Source organism: Notolabrus celidotus, chromosome 6 (assembly GCF_009762535.1).
Source record: "Notolabrus celidotus isolate fNotCel1 chromosome 6, fNotCel1.pri, whole genome shotgun sequence".
Lineage (NCBI taxonomy): Eukaryota > Metazoa > Chordata > Actinopteri > Labriformes > Labridae > Notolabrus > Notolabrus celidotus.
In genome coordinates this window covers 11369504-11394584 of record NC_048277.1, presented here as the reverse complement: position 1 = coordinate 11394584, position 25081 = coordinate 11369504, and the positions used below count along the sequence as shown (strand labels likewise).

Here is a 25081-nt window from a genome sequence, read left to right as displayed (position 1 = left end):
TGTTCATAATAATGTACTGAAAAATTAAGCCGAAGCATGACTTCAAAACCAAGGTGCACACCAAACCATGTTATTTGTGTTTGTTAGCTTGTCGTCAATGTGCGATCAAATCCGGCTGTTAAACTTTCTACACATTTTCTGGTAATGTTGCTGCATTGTAACACCTCCTCACCATCCCATCATCTACCTGAAGGTTAGTGCTTCAAGGTTCTCTAGCAGGTTCCTAAACAACCTCTACCTGCTCTCATTTTTGGTTAAATTTATGTTTATACAGTAAAAAGAAAAAAGTCTAGTTGAGTATATCAGGTATGAGGAAAAGACAAAAAAATAACGAGTATGGTTAAAGCATCCACCTACATAATAGAGACTCTCCCAATTACAAGGCCATTAGGATCTAGCGTTAACATATCAAGTAGCTTGATGTTATTAAACAGTTGTGGAGTGCCATCATTAATCACGGTCCCTCTCCTTGTGTGTTTGTTTATCTTACAGACAACCTACAGCTGACAATATTGATATTTTACATGATATTCAAATAAAAGTCCAGAGCAATTCCTCAGAGCAGATCAAAGAGAGAAATGCCTTGTGTCAAAAAGCTGACTAAAAAAGGTCTCAACTATGAAAAGTGACCAAGAGATCCAGTCAGGTGTGGAGAAAGCTACACATTTCAGGTAGTGACAGCGCAATCAATACGTGTAAGTGTCTCATAATTTAATTGGGGGGCAACAGTGCAGTTGCATTTAACGTCATTATCTGCATAAGTCAGGGATGAAGTAGTAAGCCGGCAGTTATATGAAAAAGAATCCTGAGAGCGTGAGACCATAAACTGTATAAATAATGGACGTAGTATCTGTAACATCTGTCCATATTGGAAATGCTGAACTCAACCCTACTGCTGTTGAGCTAGTGTGAGGTAAAGAGGCGGGCTTTGGGCCTCCTAGCCAACAGCTACAGTTTTCTCGCCTGTCAGTCAAGTCAGCTGTGCCTCTACGAATGGTAAACTCGTAATCTTAATATCTTCGAAATCGCAGCGTCCTGAAAAAATTCACCCCCGTACAGTGTGTGCTGATCGAGAAATGAGCTATACAGTCTACACTCATTATTTGTACCAGGCTGTAAACGTGTTTATTACTGCTGTGAAGATCGGCTTTTTTGAATTGGCGTATGTGGTTTCCGGTTCTTTCGGAGCCAGCCTCAAGCAGACACTCAAGAAACTGCAGTTTTTAATACTTACGCATTGGCTTCAATTCTCGCAGTCGGAGGTTGCCGCTTGGGTGAGACAAGACCCTGAAGAGAAGTGGAGGGGTCTGCCGAGATTCTATTACACATAAGCTCCAGCTTGCGACACACTATCCTGCTTATTACCTGGCAACCAATTACATATACAAACACACTGACACCAAGTATCAAAGATCTAAAGACGGTTTTATTGACTCTTTGATGATTTTTTTATGCAGCTTAAGTCCATCAGTTTTAACTGTTGGTAGCACTTCCATGGCAACAGTATTCTTATAAGACTGGTTTATCACTTCTGCAGCACCGAATAGGCATAAGTCAAAGGTTATATATTTCCCTCCCACTCCCCTGTTTTATATTTACACCCTTTCACACAGAGTACACTGTGTTTCATCAGCTCCAACATCATTTAGTTTTAGTTTCTTCAATAGAGTGAAACGAACACACTCATGTGTTATGGTGATGGATAATGGTCAGAAAAGTCCTAACCCGGAACATTTTGATGTCACAGTGAAGTTGACCTCTGACCTTTAAGAGGGATAGTGTCATCACTTGCTGTATGAGACATCTGTGTTAAGTGTTGTTGTAATTGGTGGTTAAATTCTGCTGTGATGGTTAGAAACCTCCTCTGAGGTCACCATGAGCCTGACCTTTAACCACTAGAAATAAAGCAGCTTATCCCAAAGTCCTAGATGATGTTTGGTCCAAATAAAAGCCATCACTCTGGGGCAATCCTGAGATATCACATATGAGAGAATCAGATGGATACAACAAGCCAAAACCATACTGCCTTGGTACCAAGAAGGCAACAAGGTGACTGAAAACGATAACTGACTGTCTCTGTTCTGATTCACTCAAAATACTTCAGTACATCGATGTTGGTAAAGTTATTTTTTAAGTGTTTTCAGCTCTACTTAATGCAGCTTTACACTTGTTTCAAACATAAATGCATCAAAAGTTTCATCAGTCTAAGGATCATCTCACTGAGGAGGAAATATGATGTCCAGTCATGGCTGAAACTTGCTTACAGTCAGAGTGTAACATCTTAATCTAAAATTCAAACAGTCCTGCTGCGGAGATCAGACTCATTTTATTTATTCAAAGATATGTAAATGTATATTTCTTTAATCTGACTGTGTAAATATTTGATCAATAAATAACACACAAACACAAACACACTGACACGCAGAGGGAAGCGGCAAACCCTTTGGCTGAAGAATTCTAATGATTGTTTGGAGACAGAAGCAGAAGCCTCTCTCTCTATGCCTTACATGCCAAGCTAAACTACACACCACTGGACTATAGATTTAGGATTTTTACTGTCTACACACACACACACACACACACACACACACACATACACACACACACACACACACACACACACACACACACACACACACACACACACACACACACACAGATATACACAGTCAAACACAGACACTCACACACAAATATTTACTCTCTGCAAGATCTACACGGCACACAAGGACAGAGAGGGAGAGATGAGAGAGAAAGAAGAGGAGAGGAGAGAAGTTACATTTTTAATCGAGTGTTTCTTTTCCTCTGAGCAATGCAGGCCTGAATACAAGGGGGTTAGCTGGTGCCAACACATACACACACACACACATACACACACACACATAGACACACACACACAGACAGACAGACAGACAGACAGACACACACACACACACACACACACACACACACACACACACACACACACACACACACACACACACACACACACAGAGGCACACACACACTCACTTGTGTCCTTTGGCAAATTCTTCCCTTTCACTCTTGCATTAAGTAAGAAAAAAGGGGAGAGAGTCAAAGTAGGAGGGGATGGAGGAGGAGGAGGAAGAAGAGGAGGGGGGAAAATAGGGAAAAAAGAAGGGAAGAGAAGAAAGAGAGGAAGAGAGAAAACGTCCCTGCAGAGTCTTTCTCCCTTCCTGGAGCGAGCGCGGGCCCCTGCAGCGCCGCCTGTGTAATTTCCAGTGGCAGTGAATACAGGTATTAATAAAAGCCCCATGGGGAAGAGCACACAATATAACCCTACATTTTCAGGCATTATGAAAGGATGCCCCCAGGGGTCCTCGGGCTCAAATTTCTGAGATGCAGGCATTGTAAAAAGATGCCCCTGGGGGAGGACCCCGCAATAGAAATCTGCTGAATTCAAAGCATTTCCAGAGCCCTGGTGGGAGCCATTACTCCCACTGGAGGAGGAGAGGTTTTTTCACCCTCTCCTCTCTCCCTCCAACCGCTCTCTCTCTCTTTTTTTTACCAAACATGTGTTGCTGACATGTTGACAGATTGCTCAGTGAGGTGTTTAGGTGCATGCACAAGGCACGTCTGCTGAGACACGAGCTCCCTCCCCACTCCTTCTCCCTCTTTTCTCTCTCTCCCCCTCCTTCCCTTGCCAGTTCCCAAGTTCCATCCCTCCCTCCCTCCAACTGCAAACCTCTCAGCGCGCCCAAAACTGCTCCCATCCATATTTCATAAAGGAGAAACTAGGCTGAAAGAGAGAGAGACAGAGACAGAGAGAGGATGGAAAGAGTTTAGGCGAGAGGGAGAGAGAGTGGTAGGGGGAAGAGGAGGGAGAGAGAAAAGACGACAGGGAAAAAAAGAGGAAAAGGGGAAGATAAAGAGAGACAAAGCGGGATCAAGGGAGGGGAACGGGAGGAGGAGAGGACAGATAAAGAGAAATAGAGCGATGTAGAGAGTGGGAGAACTCTGCGGTGAAAAATGAACCCTGTGATGAAAAATGACTTCACAACAACCCTTCTCCTTCTCACCCCCTCCCTGCCATCCCTCCATATCTCCCCCTCCCTCTCTGCATGGTGCACCCCCCTTCTTCTTCTCCTTCTTCTACTGCTCTCCTCGCTCCATCCCCCTCTCCTCTGGTGCCGAGCTCCTGCTCTCTCGCTGGAAAACCTGAGCGGCAGCCAGCTGTGTCTGTGTGTGTCTGTGTGTGTGCGCTGCGCACTTGTATGTATGCCAAGGGCTTAGCACAGGAATCTTCGGGCCACCCCCGGGTACAGAGACACAGAGGGAAGGAAGGGGAGGGGGCAGAGGGAGGGAAGAGGGGCAAATAGTGATGAAGAGGGCAAAAGGGAGGGCCGGGAGAAAAGATAGCAGTGAAGAGGAGAAAAAAAGGCGTGAACGCAAAAGACACTAAAGGCGCAATATTTATTTTGTCAATCAAAAAAGCTACCAGAGAAGAGCACACATTCAAACACACACACACACAAACACACATGCACGCTGTCAGTGGCAGGGTCGAGTGCAGGAGGCTGTCTGTAATTTTGTTTCAGATTACACCCCTCCTGCCTCTTCTCCTCTCCCTCACTTGTAGAAAGTGATCTGTGGTTTTAATAAGAGTCTTGGCCTCACAGGACTCAGCTGCTATCCTGACGACAGACGCAGCACAGAGTGAGTGTGCGGTGTGTGTGTGTGCTCCTCTGTGCTTGAGAGTGTATTTCCCTGCATGTGTGTTTGCAGCAGCGGGTTGCGACAGACGGTAAGAGCTTAGCAGTAGGGAGAGGTCCCAGGGGAGGCAAACCAGTCACCCAAGGGTCCCCGCACTAACAGATGCACCCTCTTCCCTCCCCCACGTTATCCTCCCTCGTCTTTCAGTTCCTCTCTGCACATTTGGAAGTTTTATCTCCACTTTCCAGACTAGTTCCTCCTCATCCTCACCTGTCTTAACCCCTCCCCCGTTACACTTTCTTTCCACCCTCTGTCTCTCCTTCCCTCCCAGCTAGACAGGCTCCCTGGTAATCTCTCCTCTCCCCTGCCGAGGGAGGAAAGAGAATAGACGAGAGTGCAGCTGTACGTGCTCAATTAACAGGGACCCCACAAATACCTTTTGGAGTATGCAGTATCTGACTCCTCCCCACACATAAACACACTCTGTTTTCCACCCACATTGTCTCACCAGCTAAGAAGCGACTACCTGGGTTAATGACTTGCCATTTGTCACTGACATCGCCAGTTTCCAGCCCCCTGCCTTGACTGACAGCTCCCTGGTTTACTCTGTGCCCACCTTCTCATCACTTCCTCTTTAGCCTCAAGTGGTTTTTTACTGACATCTTGAACAATCTCTCTCACGCTCTTGCCTTTTCCTCTCCTCCTCACTCACACCTAGCATGAGTGTGTGGACGCTGTTGACGTCTGCTGAAGTGTGTGCTTGCCAGGCAGTTTTTAAATATAACTGAACTAAATGGACAGTGGCTGCACAAACACAACGCCTCCTCCATCGCAGTCTGAAAACACTGTGTGATTGTGTTTAAAACCTTACACACACATTGACCTAACATTGGAATGCTGTGGCCGGTAAGATAGCTTTTTGGGATTCCCTTATGAGATGTGTGTGTCTGTGTGTCTGTGTCTGTGTCTGTGTCTGTGTGTGTGTGTGTGTGTGTGTGTGTGTGTGTGTGTGTGTGTGTGTGTGTGTGTTTGTGTGACAGAGCAGGGCCAGAGAATGTTCTCCATTTGATCTGTAGGAGGTTTTTTTTCCGCTCCTCCTCTCCTCGGGGAGCCTCTGCTCCACATTCTGACTCCTACTGAGACCCGTCGACACTCCCCCGACTCACACTTGCGCTCTCTCTCTCTCACATACTGTACACACACACACACACACACACACAATCACACACACACACACACACACACACACACACACACACACACACACAGGATATAGACCCCCATGTACTAAATGAAGTAGACGCAAGTCACACATACATCTAACAAACTCTACACACCCTAGGAAGTGAGCTTCAGGCCTTTAAACCATGTAGAGAAGTGCAGACTACATCAAGAAGATAAGGCTCATGTACATGTGCAGTGACTAGAGCAAGGCAATATTGAAAAAGATGACAATAAAATATTTCATATCAGTCGATATCGATAATTATCACGATAAAAATCGAATCATTGTTTCTTTCAAATTTAAAGGCTGATTTCTGGTCCTGAGTGAAAGTTGAAGACAGTTTGTTAGTTTGTATCTGAATTTAGTTTTCTGATGAGCTTCTCGAATCCATTATCTCTGACGGTGCAACAAAGATATATCTAATTGTATTCTGTGTATCAGTTTATAGAGTACTGTTATGAGTTTTGCAAAAGCGGCAACTTCCGGTCTAAAAATATCCAATCAGAAGTGCTGAAAACTGCAGTTCATCGAGGATCCGCTTGAGGCCGGCTCCGGAAGTACCGGAAACCACATACACACCAATTCAAAAAAGCCGATCTTTACAGCAGAAATAAACACGTTTACAGCCTGGTACAAAAGAGGAGTGTAGTCTGGATAGCTCATTTCTCGATCGGCTCACACTGTAGGGGTGATTTATTTCTAACACAGCAATTTAGAAGATATTTAGATTACAAGTCTTCCAGTGAGAGGCACAGCTGACTTGATTGACAGGCAGGAACACTGTAGCTGTTGGCTAGGAGGCTCAAAGCCCGCCTCTTTACCTCACACTCGCTCGACAGAAGCAATATGGCTGCCGCCGCCGATTGGCCTCAAAATAGCACTTCAGAAACAGATGTGTGACGTCACGGATACTACGTCCTCATTTCATACAGTCTATGGTTTTGCACTCCCCTTTAAGATTACTAGGGGTTACGGGCAGAGTGATGTTGTTTCCCACAGTGTAGTGAAAGCATCAGTTCAGTTATAATACGGTCGCGGTGGGCATCAATTAAATGTGTTAGAAATGAACAGCAGAAGTTGTCTCCATGCTCTTCCTTTACCCACATCCTGAAAATATATTTAATGAAGTGTATTAAGTTAAGAGTCAACACTGTCAGACCAACAACTCTGCTTTGAGCTGGTAGGTTTTCAGTTTTCTTCCGTGTCGCTGTCACTCATATCAGCTGTTTACATTCTAAAGTTATATTTTTTTGGGCCTTTTTGCCTTTATTGTATAGGACAGCTGAAGATAGACAGGAAATGTGGGGAGTAGAGAGTGGGGGGAGACATGCAGGAAATGGTCGACTGGCCGGGAATCGAACCGGCGACCCCTGCGACGAGGACTGTAGCCTCTGCATGTGGGGCGCTTAGACCGCTAGGCCACCAGCGCCCCTGTTTACATTCTATATCATTATGGAATTATCGCCCAGCCCTAGCAATGACAGTTCTTTTCCAAAAGACTGAGGTGCACTGAATGCACAGAGGCATGGTGTCTCCTTTAGTGATAACATCTCAAATATCATCCGGTTCAGCAGGTGAATAGACCAACAATGAAAACAGGTTATCCCCTGTAATAATAGAACGGAAGCTTGTAGGTAATCAGTGCAATCTTACTACTGTTACTTCCACCGTGATTGTGTTCAATTGGTTTACACACTCGCAGACAAACACACACACTCTGTCTGTTTACAGTTTTATAGCAGAGCCTACACACAGGCTCAAAGCATTAGCTGAACAGCCAAGAGTTGTAAGAGAAGCACAAACTCTCTGTCACACACTCACACTCACACACAACCAGCTGAGCAGTCAGCCTCATGCACATTAACGGGGCATTACATTAGCCAGATGTGTGGGGTCCATGAGTACGCGCGTGTTTGAGTGGGTGTACACACATTTATGTGTCATTGATCTGTGCCACTCCGAGTGTGTGTGTGTGTGTTTGTTCAATTTCCACTCAAATTAATGGTGCCTCTTTATAGGCCTTCTGCTAGAGTGGCACTGAATTACTTGGTGCTTCACTCTCGCACCTGGGACCCATTCAATGTTATAGCCACAGCTAGCTGCTAACTTGGGACCCATTTGCGACAACAATATAGTTAGCGCCACAGATACCAACACCGTTTCTGTAGGGAATGCAGCGCTAACTAACATGCTTCTCAGGCCAGCACCTGGGACCCACATGTATATATCTGATATGATTTTAATAGATCATGTCTGTGGGACACTTTACAAGAATGACACCAAAAACTGACATTCTTAGGTTTCATGTAGCAGCAAGTCATAATTGCAGCGGCTGCTCATCATGAACTCTTGAGACTAGTAGGACTCAGCTCACACGACACATGTCATGAAGTGTTGTGCATTTACTTTTAAATCATTTTTGCATCATATATTATCAATAAAACCTGAGGGGTGTGAATTCACAGACAAATCAAGATCGTTTTTAATCATGCTCATTAGATGCATCCACCTTGCCTCTAGCCTGCGAACACAAGGCCAATCGAAATGACTGTGACTCTATGTACTCACTAAAAGCACAAGTAGTCCTTTTGAAAGTGTGGTTAGTGTCTCAGTGTGAAGCCCGTAAGCTGCTCAGGTTACCAGCCTTGATTTAATGAGTCGGCTCTTCAAATCAGCATTGTGCCAGGGTTATTTTGTTGTTATGGCACTCTTGTAATTATTTTCCTTTTGTTCCATTTTCACATGTATTTTTGTCATGATACAGCTAACATCATAGCTAGCTAGTGCTGCCAAGATGGCCCCCGTCCGTCACCCCCAACCAAGATGGCTGATGTCTGGCTTGTTTGCTTTCTGCTCAGGGACAGACTCACAAACCTGAAAGTACAAAATGCATGAACACATTAACTCTCATGCAGATCTGGAGTGACATGTGTTTGTCCCCAGTAGGCTGTGTATTTTTTGTGTTTGTGTTTGAGTGTGCGCGTGTGTCCCATGCCCTCCTACTAAACTGGCTCCCAGGGGTCTAGAACAGAGAACTTAAAAGGATTCTTTAGTCCATGTGTTTTAATTTAGCCCTCTCCTCAATAATAACCAGAGAGCTGTAGTCCCACCACTAACTTCATACACTCTCCAGCATGCACATCAGAGGAATACACATGTACAGTCATATGCACAGTAACACACACTCACACATAAATGAACGTACACAAACCCCCTGCATGCCAGTGCACACACATCCCGCTGAGCTGGGGGATTACTCTGCAATCTCAACCGCTCTTTCTCCTGGGAAAAACATGTTTTATCATTTCATTTCATTTCTTTCTTCTGCGCTCCCTCTCACCCTCCCTCCCTTCCTCTGCTTTCTCGCTCAGCAACATGTAGCCCTCCCCAGACTCCTGTGCTGAAATCACAGGCCACATCCCGTGCTCTGACAGCAGCCCTGTGCTTTTGGCTGTGTGATTCTGTGTAAGTGTGTGTGTCTCTGTGTGAGTGTGTGTGTCTCTGTGGAAGTGTGTGTGTGAGATTCTTTTGGTAAGAGCATGAAACCTAATGGCAAGAAGAAAAAAATAACAATAAAGAACTAATAGAGGAAAGGACCTGCTTGTGTGTGTGTTGCAGTGAGGTTTACTTTGAGTGATTTTAGGATAAAACAATATTCTACTACACACTGGACCAGAGCTGCAGAATATTGGAAAAACTGACACTTAATATCCTAAGAATAATCATTTCAGCGACAGATATACTGCAGCATTACAAAAATACAGGAAGCTCTACAAGATATCTGTCTTATTTACCTATAGACATAAAATCCGAAGAACTATTTAAACTTTAGGTCCTTAAGTCTGTTTTTCTACCAAACTCATAATCTTATATCTACCATCCTTGCATTTCTCACGTTTATCAAACGTAGAAAAAAAGATTGCTTTGGCATTAGGAAAAACAAAAGTCAAAGCAGGACATGTTTTGTCGTGCTATCGAATGTTCTGTGATGTCACTATTGCATATGCTCACATTGCTAAGCATTGATCAAAAGTATATTATATATTTTTCATCCCCACAGTGGACCAGGCTCATGGGACAAGTCTTAACCTTTATGTCTAGGAGTCCATTGATCCTGTGAGCTCTGTTCCCATTGTTTGATTTTCACATGCTTTACATGTGCGTCCAAGTAGGGATGAGCAATGGTTTTCAAATAATCAAATGGTATATCACTTAATAAAAGTGATTCACAGTAAGAGTTACTTCAAATATTTCCTAATTTTAAAAGTAAAATGTTTTGTATTGTCGTCGTTTCTACTGGTGCCTGGTAGTAATACGGTGTTCCCGCCAGACGGTGGCTATGTAGTGTCCCAAAGCTGTTTGCTAACCGCAATAAGCATCAAAAGAAGAAGAATGCTAAATGCATTAAAAAGCAAAATAAGAAGAAAAATTAGCGACAGTTGCTGCGATTTTCTCCGTTTCTGAATCTCACCCTACTACACATGTATTTCCAGAGACTGACCATGGCTGTAAAATGTAAACACTCACTCCACGCCGTGTCACTGAAACACCGACATGAATAATCGACGCCAATGACTATGGAATAGCATTTTGGCTTGAAATGCCCATCCGTATTTCGAAGAACTAAATTCATCAGAATACAGACTGCCAGGACATCAAGATATCCAACATTTACTGCATGTCATCTAAAAACGTAATACTTGCATCTACAAGCATGTCATTAAGACAGTATGTGAGACCTAAAAGCAAAGATTCTGGCAGGATTGGATGTCAAGCCAGCGGGTGAATAAGAGGATGCTGAGGCAGGGGTCTAAGCTCCTACATTACACAGTCCCTGGAAACACTATCTCTAACAGTTTAAACAAAAGCCTTCCATGCCCCCTCTCCCCCTTTCTTCATCCTCCTATCAAAAGTAAACACACACACACATACACACACTTGCTAAGACGCTAAGGCGCACACTGCCTTGCGGTAGCAAAAAAAGTGTGTATGTGTGTATTCATGTGCGTGTGTGTGTTGGCTTGTTAAGAGAGCGTTTGGATTAATCTGTAGGAACCAGATCCCCCTGCCGCGTTCCTTTCAGCCCTTCCATTAATTACACCAGTACTAATAACGGCTTTTGTGTGTGTGTGTGTGTGTGTGTGTGTGTGTGTGTGTGTGTGTGTGTGTGTGTGTGTGTGTGTGTGTGTGTGTGTGTGTGTGTGTGTTTGCATGTTTGGCAGGTGTGTGTGCATGCTCAAGTCTGTCCCTGTGGCTCACATGGGTACAACTGAATCCAGTAGCTGTAGGTATTCAGAAACAGGGGAGGGTCTGAATCACTCAGGATCAAGATAGAGTGGTGATTTTGCATGATGCACATAGATGTTTTTCTTTTTTCAATATTAGATGGAAAGAGTAGCAACAACAAAAAGCATGCAAGAACAGCCTTTATAGTCCTTTAAATACCACATTGAACCATCTAAGGAATCTGGAAGTGCTAATTTAAGCAAGGCATTGATACAGCTCTACATCTTTCCTTATATGGGTATCCAATATAGAAACTGCTTCATAGCTGGACTCGAGCTGATAGGCCTACTGGTAGAAATCTTAAAACAGAGTTGACTTAACTTAGTGTAAGACTTCAACAGTTGGCAACCTTCATGAGTTGAACCCGGATTTAGTCTAGACTACTAAATGATGACACATTGAAAATCTTACCAGCTGGGCAGTGGTTGGTTCTGTGTTCAGTGAGCTCTGCCAGGCAGTCAAAGTCTTGCTGACAGTTATCACAGGTGAAGATGGACTCGTCATCGAGATCATCGTCATGATCCCTGTCGTCATGGTCATCGTGTTCCTCTTGTTCTCCATCCTCCGCCCCTGGCCCTCGTCGTTCTTTGGACTCTGCGTCTCTGTCAGATGCTGGGACTTCTGGGTAAAGACACAACACATAACCATGAGTAACAAAGCTAAATGAACAGATTTCCAAAAAGCTGTCAAAGATGCTGATTGTAACGCCCTGGTCGTGGACATTTGTCATCCTCCTCTTGTTTCTGCTGGTATCAAATGAATCAATTTAAATATTGCTTTTCTTTACCTTATCAAATGTGTTTCTGCCCTTTGACCAGCTCCTTTTTTTATCAATTATATAGCTGGCTTGACTTAATTGTACTAAGTGTGTGTGGGACCTTGGTCCAGCACGTGTGTGAGAGAGTGTGAACGTGTGTGTCCTCGTAGCAGACAGGCAGAGTGAGGGGGGACCAGTGGAAGGCTGTGTCGGCCCAATCCTCACTGCTCCATTGTGTCTCCATTTTCACACCTTATTATCACATTATAAACGCTGAGGATCCAATACCACTAACACCGAAGAAGACACTGGTGAGGTGCAGTGGAGAGGAGAGGAGAGGAGAGGAGAGGAGAGGAGAGGAGAGGAGAGGAGAGGAGAGGAGAGGGGGAAAAGATGAATAGGCTGTAGTAGAGCTGGGCGATATAGAAAATGATGTTTTCACGATCAAATATTTCAGATCAGTCGATATCGATAATTATCACAATAAATATCAGATCATTATTTCATTAAAATTCAAAGGCAGATTTTTGGTCCTGAGTGAAAGTTGAAGAAACCAGACAGCTTGTCAGCTTGTATCTGGATTTAGTTTGGGGCTGTTAAGTTGAGTTTTCTTCAGTGTTGCCGTCGCTTGTTTCAGCTGTGTTTACATTCCGCTCCGAACGTCTTTAAGCCCCACCTACTTCTCACTCTACTACATGGTTGGCTGTTCAATGCCGTCTTCATATTCTGTCTAATGTTTGGTGACAACTAGCGTTTAAGATTCTTAAAGCAACCGGGTGTAATTACAAGTTTAAAAATATCTAATTTTAATTGAACATTTGTTATACTTATATTAAAGGTGTCAAAAATCAATTCTACCCCTGTTCTGATTTCTCCACCTTTCTGTAAATGTGTGCTGAAACGAGCCGTTTCAGTTTTCCGTGTTTTTCATACGTCATAACACCATCTGGTCTGTAACGGAAGTCAAAGCTCGGAGCTTGTTCAGCCCATAGACTGTAAAAAATACAACTCAACTCCTCCGTTTTTCATTACCTGCACACATTAGGGATGCACCGATCCGATCCTGGTATCGGATATTGTTCAGATCGGGCTCAAAAAGCTAGATCAGATATCGGTGACATAGGGCCGATATATAGTGCCGATCCATATGGCAGATCTATTCATCTCAGTTCTATGCTTTTGTGTGTTTACAACAGCCATGTGCATCTCCCACGTCATCAGCACCGGCTGGTCTGTGCATTTTTGCCCGGTGGAGCATGATGGAGGATAACTACAGAGACTCTGCAGTTTAGGTGCATGTCACGCTTCTTTTGCTAACAACTCCGCCAGAAACTTGCAACATGTGCAGCGGTAATGTTGTGACGGATGGCGGTCGCTCTGAAAAATATAATGGAAGCCCGAAGGAAGAAGTTTACGTCAGCTGTAGCCTACTGCAAAGAAGGAAGAAACCTTCTATTAATGGATTCAAAGTGTGAAAACACGGACAGGTTATTGGATTTAATTGTTCTGGATCCTTGAAATTGAGGGATTCCAGCCTCTGGTTTAGCATTTGGAACCCAGGTACAGTTCACCATCAAGTCAGAAAAGTCTGAAGTTGCCAAAACATGATTCTATCCTCACATTAAGGAATAGAGATTGTTAAATCAATACCAGGATAGGATCGGCTAGTATCGGTATCGGCAGATACCAAAGCCTAGGTATCGATATCGGTATTGGGACTTAAAAAGTAGGATCGGTGCATCCCTAGCACACATGTGTGCTAACAAGGAGCTTAGGAGGGAGGCATGCTAGTTGTAGGCTGTATTAATAAACACAAATGTCGGTTTTACTCCCCACGTCTGCAGATTTGAAGATCTAGTGGATGATTTTTATTTATCATGGATAAGTGCTAGCGCTAGTTAGCATAGCCACATAGCTACATGTTCGTCACTGTGTACCAAGACACACGTCGACATAGTGACAAAAAAAAAAATCAAGAAACACTAAATCTGTGACCAATCGTTCAGAAAGGTCCTGCTGCAGGCGCCTCTCCGTCAGGATCAGATTCTGGATCAAATTCACAGGGTTGAAGTAATGCGGGTCTGTGAGCAGCTGTGTATATTCAGCCAACATGTAAACATTAGATCAATGTGCTGGACAGCCGAGGGCACATCCACTTCCTGAGGGGGCGTGGTCAGAGAGCTAATTCTCATTTAAAGGCACAGACACAGAAAACAGCCTGTTCTGAGCAGCGCTGAAAAAGAGGGGTTTACAGACATGCCAAAATCTGATTTTAACGTGTTTTTATGAGGAACAAACTTTAAAGACATGTTTTGGGGACCTCTTAGACCAATATATGTTGATGAAAAAGAGCATAATATGTCACCTTTAAGATAAATTATATCACGATAATTATCGTTATTGAGTGTTTTTGCCTTGTTCCCTCTGCTTTTATAGTCCTGTTTTTTTTGGGGGGCAAAATATAGAATTAAAAAAAAAACACAATACCTATGTGTAGGCATGGCTGGGTTTATATTTGTATGCAAGCTGATGGGTGGGTGTAGGTATGTGTATGGGTCCGTGAATGTATGTACAAATATACCTTTTCTTTTCAACATTAGGTACACTGTTGTGTTTGTATTTCATATGAATACTCGTGTGAAGGTGTCTATGTATTTGATACAGCAGGACTGTTACAAGCATCCCACCGAACAGGAAAAAGGTTTGTAATGAACGTGTTTCAGTGCTGTCGCATTGAATTGATTGCATACTGAACATGCCCTTTAATAAAGAGGTAACTCTGTAAAGTTAAAGCTCTGATAAAAACAACTTGATCGACGGCCTTTAAAGAGAATCAATAACCTCCACTACCTGTGATGGAAATTAGACCTACTTCTGTGAGTGCAGTTATGGGTCACAATAAGAAGCCCTACTTTAGTTTGTTGATTAACATCCTTTGAGTCTCGGCAGCAGTGTTTCTTCATTATGATGTCGAAGCATCTTATTTATATGATTTTGAAAAACTGGTTATAGGTGTAGCCTTAGCAAATCTAAGCAGATATCAAAAATAAATGTACGCTGGTTTTTGAAGTGAGCAGCAGCACCAGAAACCTCCTCTACCGGTTTAAGTGATAAAATGTGCTCATGAGTCAAAGTGAGACAGATTAGAGAGCGGTGCACCAGCTCCATCCCGCTCTGATTTATTATGGGAGAGGTGTGATGGGAGAGAGGGATGCTGGGAGGTGGGGAACGAGGGATTGAGGTGATGGGGTGTTTTGGGGGCTGCAGGAGAGGAAGTCAGCGATGGAGGAATAGAAGGAGGGATAGATGAAGGTATGGTGAAGAAGAGAGGGAGGGTGTTGGCCATCTGTCCAGTGGTGAGAGCACCGTCTGGCCAGGGAGAGAAAGTGGCCCCTTGGCTAACAAAACACGCACATACGCACACACACAGACACACAGACACACAGACACAGACACACACACACACACACACACACACATGCTCATAAACATACACACATACATACATACATACACACACACACACACACACACACACACACACACACACACACACACACACGCTCATAAACATACACACACACACACACACACACACACACACACACACAGCATATCCCCACACTCCCATTTAGCCTTTCTGGTTTTGGTAAAAAAGGTGAAACCAGATGAATGGAGGGTGAGGTATGAGGGTGAGGAAAAGGGACAAAAAATAGAGAGTTAAAAAAGTTACACACACGCACGCACGCACGCACGCACGCACGCACGCACGCACGCACGCACGCACGCACGCACGCACGCACGCACGCACGCACGCACGCACGCACGCACACACACACACACACACACACACACACACACACACACACACACACACACACACACACACACACACACACACACACACACACACACACACACACACACACACAATCATACACAGGTATCACTCAAACACACAGATGGGCAGACGTACAAAATACTCAGAGGTGTGTGTTTCTGTGTGTGCATGCTCAAATGTAATGAAGTGTAGTTTTGTTAAATTATCATTAGACTTTAACAGATTGTATCGATGACATCAGAATATCTTAAATTAATTCACAGTAAAGGCAACATCATGTGAATTCAAGACTACACTCACCTCACTACATGAACCAGTACCTCTGGCATAATCCGGACAACGGCACCATTCTGTCTTTTTGCCTTTCTGTGATTGGTTAGTTTGCTACACATGAACTGTCGCTGAGCACAGTCTCATTCATTAGCACTTTAAACCAACACCAACCTCAAATGTGTTGAGAAATGAAGCCTATGAGGGAATTCAGAAAATGCAGTTCCTTGAGTGTCCACTTGAGGGTGGCTCCAAACATACAGGAATTCAACTACGACTAAGAGTTCTGCATCGATTTGCATAACTAGGAGTTGAGATGACTGACGTGGGCATGATGTAGCTATTTACCAAGATGCTTAAAGCCTGCCTCAGCTCCTCCTCCTCGTCTGTTGCTAGTTTGACCTTAAGTAAGGTCGAGTCAGCATTTCAAACATGACGACTGCCATCATTTGGGTTCAAAACCTCTACTAAGGAACCAATGGGTGAGGTCACTGAGACTAAGTCTATGTTTTATACTCAGAACTCTCTACCTCTGGAAATTAAACGGCAACTCCCTGGGTGTTTTTAAAGGTAAACTTAAGACTTACCTTTTTAATCTAGCTTTTCATTTGGAGTAATCTATTTTTAGCCCTGGATTGCATTATTATTTTTATTATTTTCATTATTATTATAATCATTGCTTTAACATGTATATATCTTATCTAATTATTTATCTATTTATTTCTTGTATGCATCTCATCTTGTTAACGCTACCTTACTTTTAACTTTTCTTTCCACTATTACTTATTTTATTAATTTTACTGTATTGAATTTATTTTATTTTTAAGTATTTTATTCATAACCATGCCTTTTATCATTTTACCATTGCTGTTCTTTTCTGTCTCTCTGTTATTCTGTGAAGCACTTTCGGCTGCATGTTTTTATGTATGAAAGGTGCTATAGAAATAATGTTTAAAATAAATAAATAATACATTTATGTTTTTCTTGATCTTCCATTTTGAAACTCCAGAACATTTCTGATGCTCAGTGCTTTTTTTGGTTTCTATCTGAGACTCATCAAAAACATGCTGTTGGAAGTGTTGTGTTGCAACCGTGGACAGTATAACTGATGGACGCAGTATCTGTGACTTCACTCATCTGTTTCTGAAGGGCTGTTTTGGTGCCAACTGTTTGCGGGAGCCATATTGGATATGCTGAACTCAACCTAACTGCTGGTGAGCTAGTGTGAGGTTAAGAGGCGGGCTTCTATATTTTAACTGATTCATTTGTAATTAATTTGTTGAATCCACAATTATAGTGAACAACCATCAAAAGCAAGATTCTCCCATTAGTTTTCACTTGTCGGCATGTGTTGTGAATAACATAAAGTTCTCTTCAGTTGGATTTTGTTCTTCAGATCATTATTTTGGTGCAATTTTTTCCATGTGGAGATCAGAGGCAGAAATGTGTTACTGCACACCTATGCACTCACTGGTTTGCACACACACACACACACACACACACACACACACACACACACACACACTCCCCAGGGTGCACTGATGCCAGAGGTGAGGGCAGTGCCAACTCCAGCACGTGCCAACACAACCTGCTGTCATAGCAACAGAGGGAGGAGCCAGATGAACCTCTCCATCTTGCACCCCTCTGTCCTCTTCTCTACCTTGTCTCTGAGTAAAACAAAAATCTGGTCTCTCTTTTAATTTTGTCTCCAGCGCTCAGTCACTCTTCAGTGTGACTAACAGAGAGAGAGGGATGTTGAAGCAAAGAAAGATGGAACAGTGATAGATGTTGACACAGTTTGTTTGGTGCACTCTACCATCTACTCACCTTCCTCAACACACAGACAGGATAGTAGTGGTAGATAGGAATGTGTCCTCTTCTGGATCTCAGAGATCATTAGTTGGGTGGGCTTTAAAAGTACCTAACTGCCAGCTCTTACTGAGAACTATAGCTCATAGCTTCTATGAAGAAAGAGACAAAAACAGTCATGTTGATGGCCATGGAGAGAGCAACTAGTAAAAATATGAGAGGGGGTTTATGTGTATGAATAAGCATTTATGGATTTGGAGGTGTGAGTGTGTGAGCATGTGTGTGCATGAAGTGGTATGAAAGGTGACTGTTGGGGGGATGGGTGAGGTTAAAGATTAGAGATTAGCAGCTGTTGGAAATGAAGCTGTTTTAAAATTGTATTAAATGTTGCAGCAGAGATGTTGAAATGTTTAAAAGTTATAATTGACTTGCTTAGTTCTCTGATCATTGAAAGACGTGTCTTAGGTTGTCATAGTACAGTCTAGTCAGTAATAAACTGTCGGCCTAGAGGTGGGCGATATAGCAAAAATATGTTCATGTATTTGGGCTTGAATGCATGATGGAGAACAACCATGAGCCCAGTTTCATCATACCTACACTATGATATGTCAGCTTCATGTGACTGGTGTCTATTCCAAAATAAGAAAGTGTAAGCTTTGTATTTCAGATAGCAGTTTTAGAAAAGTTTGTTTTTGAAGGCTTTGATAAGGAAAGGTAGCGTGCACAGATTAATTATGCAGTGGATCCACTAGGGATGGGCCTTTCAAGCCAAAATACTATTCGATAATCATTGGCATCTATTTGATGACTATTTGAATAATCATCTCCACATAAAACAATCACAGACCTCTCCAGTTAATTAACCAGCAGCAGGACGAGGTGCTGCTAGTAGCGTCTGTCTTGATCTTTATGTCGGTGTTTCTGTGACGCAGCGTGGCGTGAATATTTACATTTTACAACCATGCTCAGTCTCTGGGAATACGTGTGTATTAGTGTGAGATTCAGAAACGGAGAAAATCGCAGCGACTGCCAGTAGTGTTTTTGCTTTAATGCGGTTAGCACACAGCTTTAAGAAGCTCTTACGTCACCGCCTGGCGCGATTACTGTATTACGACCAGGCATCGGTAAAAAGGATGAACATTTTTACTTTTAAAATGAGAAAATATTCGCAGTAACTCTTCGATTTTTACTGAGTGAATAAATATTTGAATATTTGATAATCATTGTCCATCCCTTGGATCCACTGGATGTGGCTGATGCGTCGTTTGTTTAGCTCAGTGCATCAACAAAGACATCAACATGAGTCCATGTATGACTATAGAACTGTGACAGATACAACAATCACTCTGGATTTGCATATTAAAGACACACTCTTATTCAATTGTCCAATCGCAGACTCCTATGTCGGCCAAATTCAAAATAAAAGATGAATGCAAAAGCACTGTAAGGAAAAGAGGGCTTGTCAATAATGACCATGAAGTTGTGGCGGTGATGTTAATAAGCCTGCTGCTACCTCAGTCTGCGTTCAGTCATTATTCATGTCAAAGCAAAGCATGATACGGCTGTTATCATCAACTAGCACTTATGTTGATGCTGTTCTGACTTTGTTGTGAGGAGAAGCACTTCTTTTTCTACTTTTAGCTATGTGACAGAATAAAATGTTCTTTTGAGTGTTTCTGGTGTTTCATATAAGTTTGAAAAACAATCTGAAATGCATTTTCACATGTAAAAAGTGTTTTCAGATGTGCTTCTGTTAAATGTAACATCTTTTCATAATTTACATCTAGTTTTAAGTTTTTATTATTTTTCATTTACCACCCCAAATCCCCTGTCTCCTTCTTTACATCTCACCCCCACCGCAGTCACACCAGAAAGAAGCTGCAGGCCTGCTTAATGAAAGCTTCCGTCTCCCATGGGTGGAGAGTGTGTGTTCATTTCTGTGTGCATTTCTGTGTGCATGCGCTGGGGTATTGATTGAATAGCAAGACACTGGTCCCTAGCAGACAGCATGTGTGCACCATCTACTCACAGTCGTTCTCTCTTTCACACACAGAAAACACACAGACGCACACATATCAGCGGATACATGTAAGTCTCTCATAGACACACACACACACACACACACACACACACACACACACACACACACACACACACACACACACACACACACACACACACACACACACACACACACACACACACACACACAGAAATGCTCTACAGAGAACTATTATCTCTGAGTCACAGACTGTCCCTATGCCAGGAATAACTGCATATTCTCTCTCACATACAAACACACTCATGCACAATCACAAACCCTCCAATCCCAGGCCCAGACACCCTGTTATATTCTTACATCATCCACAGAGACACACAATAACTCAAAATCACATCCTGCAGTTTAACCACAGACATATCAAAAAAACAGATTTCACTACTAAATGAAAGCTAACAAGAGCAAAGAGTCACAATTTTCACCTTAAAGCATGTGTGCTAGTAGACGAGAGTACAGCACGTTCTTTGGTAACAGAGTCTGATTTTTATTCTGTGCATGTGAAGAGGGACTGAATCACACCTGGGATGCACACTGAATGCAATTACAGTAAATTAAGAAGCTGGTGGAATAGAAAACCTGCAGTATTCTGCAGGAAATAAGGATATGTATGTATAAGTGTGGAAGTTTTATGTGTGAAAAAGAAAAGCCATTGGAGTATCTTTGGCGCCAACACTTCTTTATCTTTAGTGTGATACATAACTTGTCATCAGTGGGAAAACGTATGATCTGATCTGTGCCGGTCCGTCCCCGATCTGTCATGGCACTGAATCTGATTCTATTCCAGTCAGTGTGTTAACTTCCACTGGATACTCTCCGTTGCGTTCTGGCAGCGTCTCTGATCCGGCAGGTCTGAGCCCTCCCTATCAGATAAGCAAGACTTCTACTTTTGCTGGATGCCGGAGCACTAGCATCAATCCGCACAGAGCAGATGGAGCGGGACAGGAAGTCAGGCACCAAAACAACATTAAAACATCTGGTTAATTTCAGAATAAAACACTGTTTTTTCACTTCACTACAACAACAAACTGTCATTTTGAGCAAAGCCAGGCTTTGAGTCCAACAGGTCAGAGGTTTTCAGAGACCAATGAATACAGTAGAGTTAAAGAGAAGAGACGGATGATCGTTGATTTAGTGACTACTGCTGGAAAACCTTGGTCACATGACTCTAGCCTTTTCTGCTGTGTTCCGAAAATGCAACCGGTGGGTGTTGACGGACGAGAGAGCACGGAGCTGGACCGCAGCAGATGAGAGGCGGACCAGACATCTAGTGGAAGTCCAGTGCTAGAAGTGCAAATTCCTTAAACCCTACATTTGATTGGAAACAGATAAAAGTCCACATATCAGATGGTAAAACTGAAAAGTTAGATTGTGCTATAAAAAATAAATGCTTTACATTTGATGCCAGCAACATGTTGACACAGATGTGCATGGTGAGAGGTAGATGGGGCTTAAGGACATTTGGAGCCGATTGTAAACACAGAATACAGTTTGATATATCTTTGTTGTAAATTTAGATGAAATTATGCTAATAACCTCAACCTGAGAAGAATCTACAAACTAAACCTCACAAAAATCTCATCTTTTAACAAAGACCTGCTTCCTGTTAGCGCCAACAGAAATGATGGATTCAAGAAGCTTATCAGAAAACTAAATCCAGATACAAACTAACAAACTGCATGGTTTCTTCACTCAGGACCAAAAATCTGCCTTTAAATTTAATTTTAAATGAAATAAGGATTTGATATTTTTGGTGATAATTATTGATATTGACTGATATGAAAAATGTTATTGGGATAACATCTTTTTAAATATCGCCCATCTCTAGACACAACCACTGTGCATTCTTGGAAAATGTATCAGCTGCTGCGATATTCCACAGAAAGCCCTTTTGCATTAGAAGGACCGTTTTCAAAACATTCCCATATGCACGCATCTCTATATGACAGCAGAAAACATCAGGCAGGAGGTGTGGGGAAGATGTTTTTGCAGCGTGTCTCTGGAGGAAAAGTAATAAGTTATATTGTTGGCTGTACCCAGCAGCCTCAGTAACCCGAGGACAATGTGCTGTTTATTAACAGATAACAATATAAATATATAAATGGATACCTCAGGAATAATGAGGTCACTTTGCATATCTGCATGCAGGTGTTGTGTGTGGTGTTGTGGTGCACATGTCTGTGCTTGAGTGTGTTTGTGTGTGTGTCTCTGTGTTTGTGCGCACCCTGGGTAATTAGATAAAGAGAAGTGAATTAGCAGAGTCCACAGTGCAGAATGATGTTACACAGTCTAACCACGCCTAGCTGAGACCCACTAATCACCACTCGTTAGACTCACAGAAGAGTGTGTGGGTGTCTGTATGTGTTCATAGCATGGGTATGTTTGTTAGCTGGGTGTGTGTCCTCTCATAGCTAATGTAAAATGAGTTCATTTAGGTAATTAGTGAGCTTAATGATAACAAGCTGTAAACATACTGGACTGGAGAAGGAAGAAAGACAGGGACAGTGGTTTTGTCATCCTGTTCTTTTTAAAAATGAGGTATAGAAACCAGAAAGCCTCCAACCCTGGATCCAGATAGATTCAGTATGGGTACACTACGTCCCACAGTCTGAGTTTTTCATAGCACCGTCGTGAGCATTTGCCAAGATAAGCTAGTAAAGACACAAACTGGAACACCAAAAATCAAACACTCTCAGTCAGCATGACCACCGTTCATCTCTATATATCCTGCGGGAAAAGAGCTAGGGAACTAATGAACTCTGGGAAATGTTCCTGAACTGCCCCAGGGTGATAAAAGTGCACCGAGAGTGAGTGCCAGAACTAGACCGGGAGTTAAAGGGGAATAAAACATTCTGTAATACTGCAAAGGTAAGGTAGTTATTCAAGTGTTAGATTTGGCAGCCAGGAGCAGGTACTGTGGCCTGTCTGGGACACACTCCACAGCTCAGAGAGATGTATATCTGCAGGCCAAGCATGCATAAAACACATACACACATCTACGCCTGTGTGAGCCTAAAACAGGCTTCAAAAGGTGAGGAAAACTGTGTGTGGAGCTTCCAGCAGAATGTTTAGAAACCAAACAGTCCGGACACAAGGCTTTCATTCTGCTCCACAGCGAGCCCCACACTGGACCAGGATTCACAGGCACCTGGCTGAGCACCACTACCTTCAAGAGGGCCACAAACCTGCTGAGAGGTTAAAATCAGGCCTGCATCACACGGGCTAGTTGGAGTGCCCAAAGAGATTCCATACATTAAAAGGAAGCCACACATGCATACACGTGTTGTGGCACTGCTGTAAATAATCAGCTGAGTTGCACATACACAAACACACTCTGACATGGTCAAACACACACACACAGTCCCGATCTGCCCTGCCGGCTCAGACGCTGTATACTGCATCTGCCTCTCTGCTGCGCCTCTTTTACCATCATTCTTCCTTTGTGCGTTACTCTAGGCGTATATCTCACATCTTTAACGAGGAATCTGAAAAGGACTTGACTTCATCATACAAACTTTCATCACTCCTATCACCTCCATCAGCCATGGTGGAACCTTACCTAAAAAGAATGGAGTACCTAAAGGCTATCTGGGCTTTCCTTTGTCGGCCTAATGGTTTGAATGTATGCAATTCTTGTAATTAGTTTATGCACATGTTGATATCCTGATGGTTATGCAGCAATTATAGTATTTATAGCCAAATCAGGGCTGGGCGGTTATTCGATAACGATAATTATTGCGATATAATTTTTCTCAATATACACAGCCAATCATGTCGCAGGGTGAGAGGTAGGCGGGTCTTAAAGACAATTGGAGCGGAATGTAAACACAGCTGAAACAAGCGACAGCGACACTGAAGAAAACTCAAAACCTACCAGCTCAAAGCGGAGTTGTTAGTCTGACACTGTGTTGACTCTGCGTTAAGTATTAACTTAATACACTTCATTTAATCTACTTACAGGATGTGGGTAAAGGAAGAGCACAGAAACCAGCTCTGCTGTGCATTTCTAACACGTTTATGTCCACCGCGACCGTAAGACAACTGAATTCTGAATAACCGTGATGCATTCACTGAACTTTGGGAAAAAACATCACTCCACCAGTAACCCTTAGTAATCTTAAAGGGGAGTGCTCAACTCAAAACAATACTCTACTAAACTGACACCGAATACAATTTGATATATCTTTGTTGTAAATTTAAATCAAATTATGCAAATAACCTCACTTTGTGAGAAATAATAATCTACAAACTAAACCTCAAAATCTCATGCTACACAAAATATCTGCTTCCTGTTAACAACATCAGAAATGATGGATTCAAGAATTTTATCAGAAAACTAAATCCAGATACAAAATAACAAACTGTCTGGTTTCTTCAACTTCACTCAGGACCAAAAATCTGCATTTAAATTCAAATAAAATAATGTTTTGATATTTATCGTGATAATTATCGATATCCACTGATATTAAATATTTTATCGTGATAACATCATTTTCAATATTGCCCAGTTCTAGTCCTAATCCCAAAAATGAAAATACTATTCTTTGTATAATCATTTACATAGTTGATCATTCACATTATAAAGTTTCTCGAGTCACAACAGTCCCATAATCGTGACTTGAAAACTGATCAGGATGCTTTATGTTCAGTCAATGCAGCATACAAGCTGCTGTGAGTCCAGGAGGCTAACTTGCTCTGTCCTTCTGCATGCAAACAGAGTGACTAAAGACTTGTAAGATTTGTGTTTGCATACTAAAAATGTAAATGAAATGCTATAAGAGGTGATGCAATGAGTCTGTGGAACAGTGTACAGTACGTTTCACATGTTTCACTGCATCTGTATCAAATGTTGCTGAGAGCACAACCCCTGTCAATATTAGATATCAGTGCTGCGTAACGTCAGCACAATGAGTCACCTATTGGGTTCAAATATTGAGAAGGAGGCAGACACAAAGAATGGTGGACACATTTGGCACAGGGTGCACACACGCACAAACATACACAGACACAAACACACACGCACGCACGCACACACACACACACACACACACACACACACACACACACACACACATAGGCTGGACAGGTGCAGCTGGACACAACAACACAGGCCTGCTCTCTGTCTCAAGAGAATGACCCCCCCCACCCCTCTATTACCCACTA

The 25081-nt window shown here is 42.7% G+C and overlaps 1 protein-coding gene across 2 annotated transcripts in view; it reads right to left on the bottom strand.

The window, feature by feature from the left end:
- Positions 1-25081, bottom strand: part of znf423 (zinc finger protein 423) — a 173697-nt gene that overhangs the window by 110839 nt on the left and 37777 nt on the right. For both annotated transcript variants that reach the window (XM_034685753.1, XM_034685752.1), the window contains exon 3: positions 11597-11806. In XM_034685753.1, coding sequence (XP_034541644.1) covers positions 11597-11806 — 210 coding nt within the window. The remainder of the gene's footprint in view (positions 1-11596; positions 11807-25081) is intronic.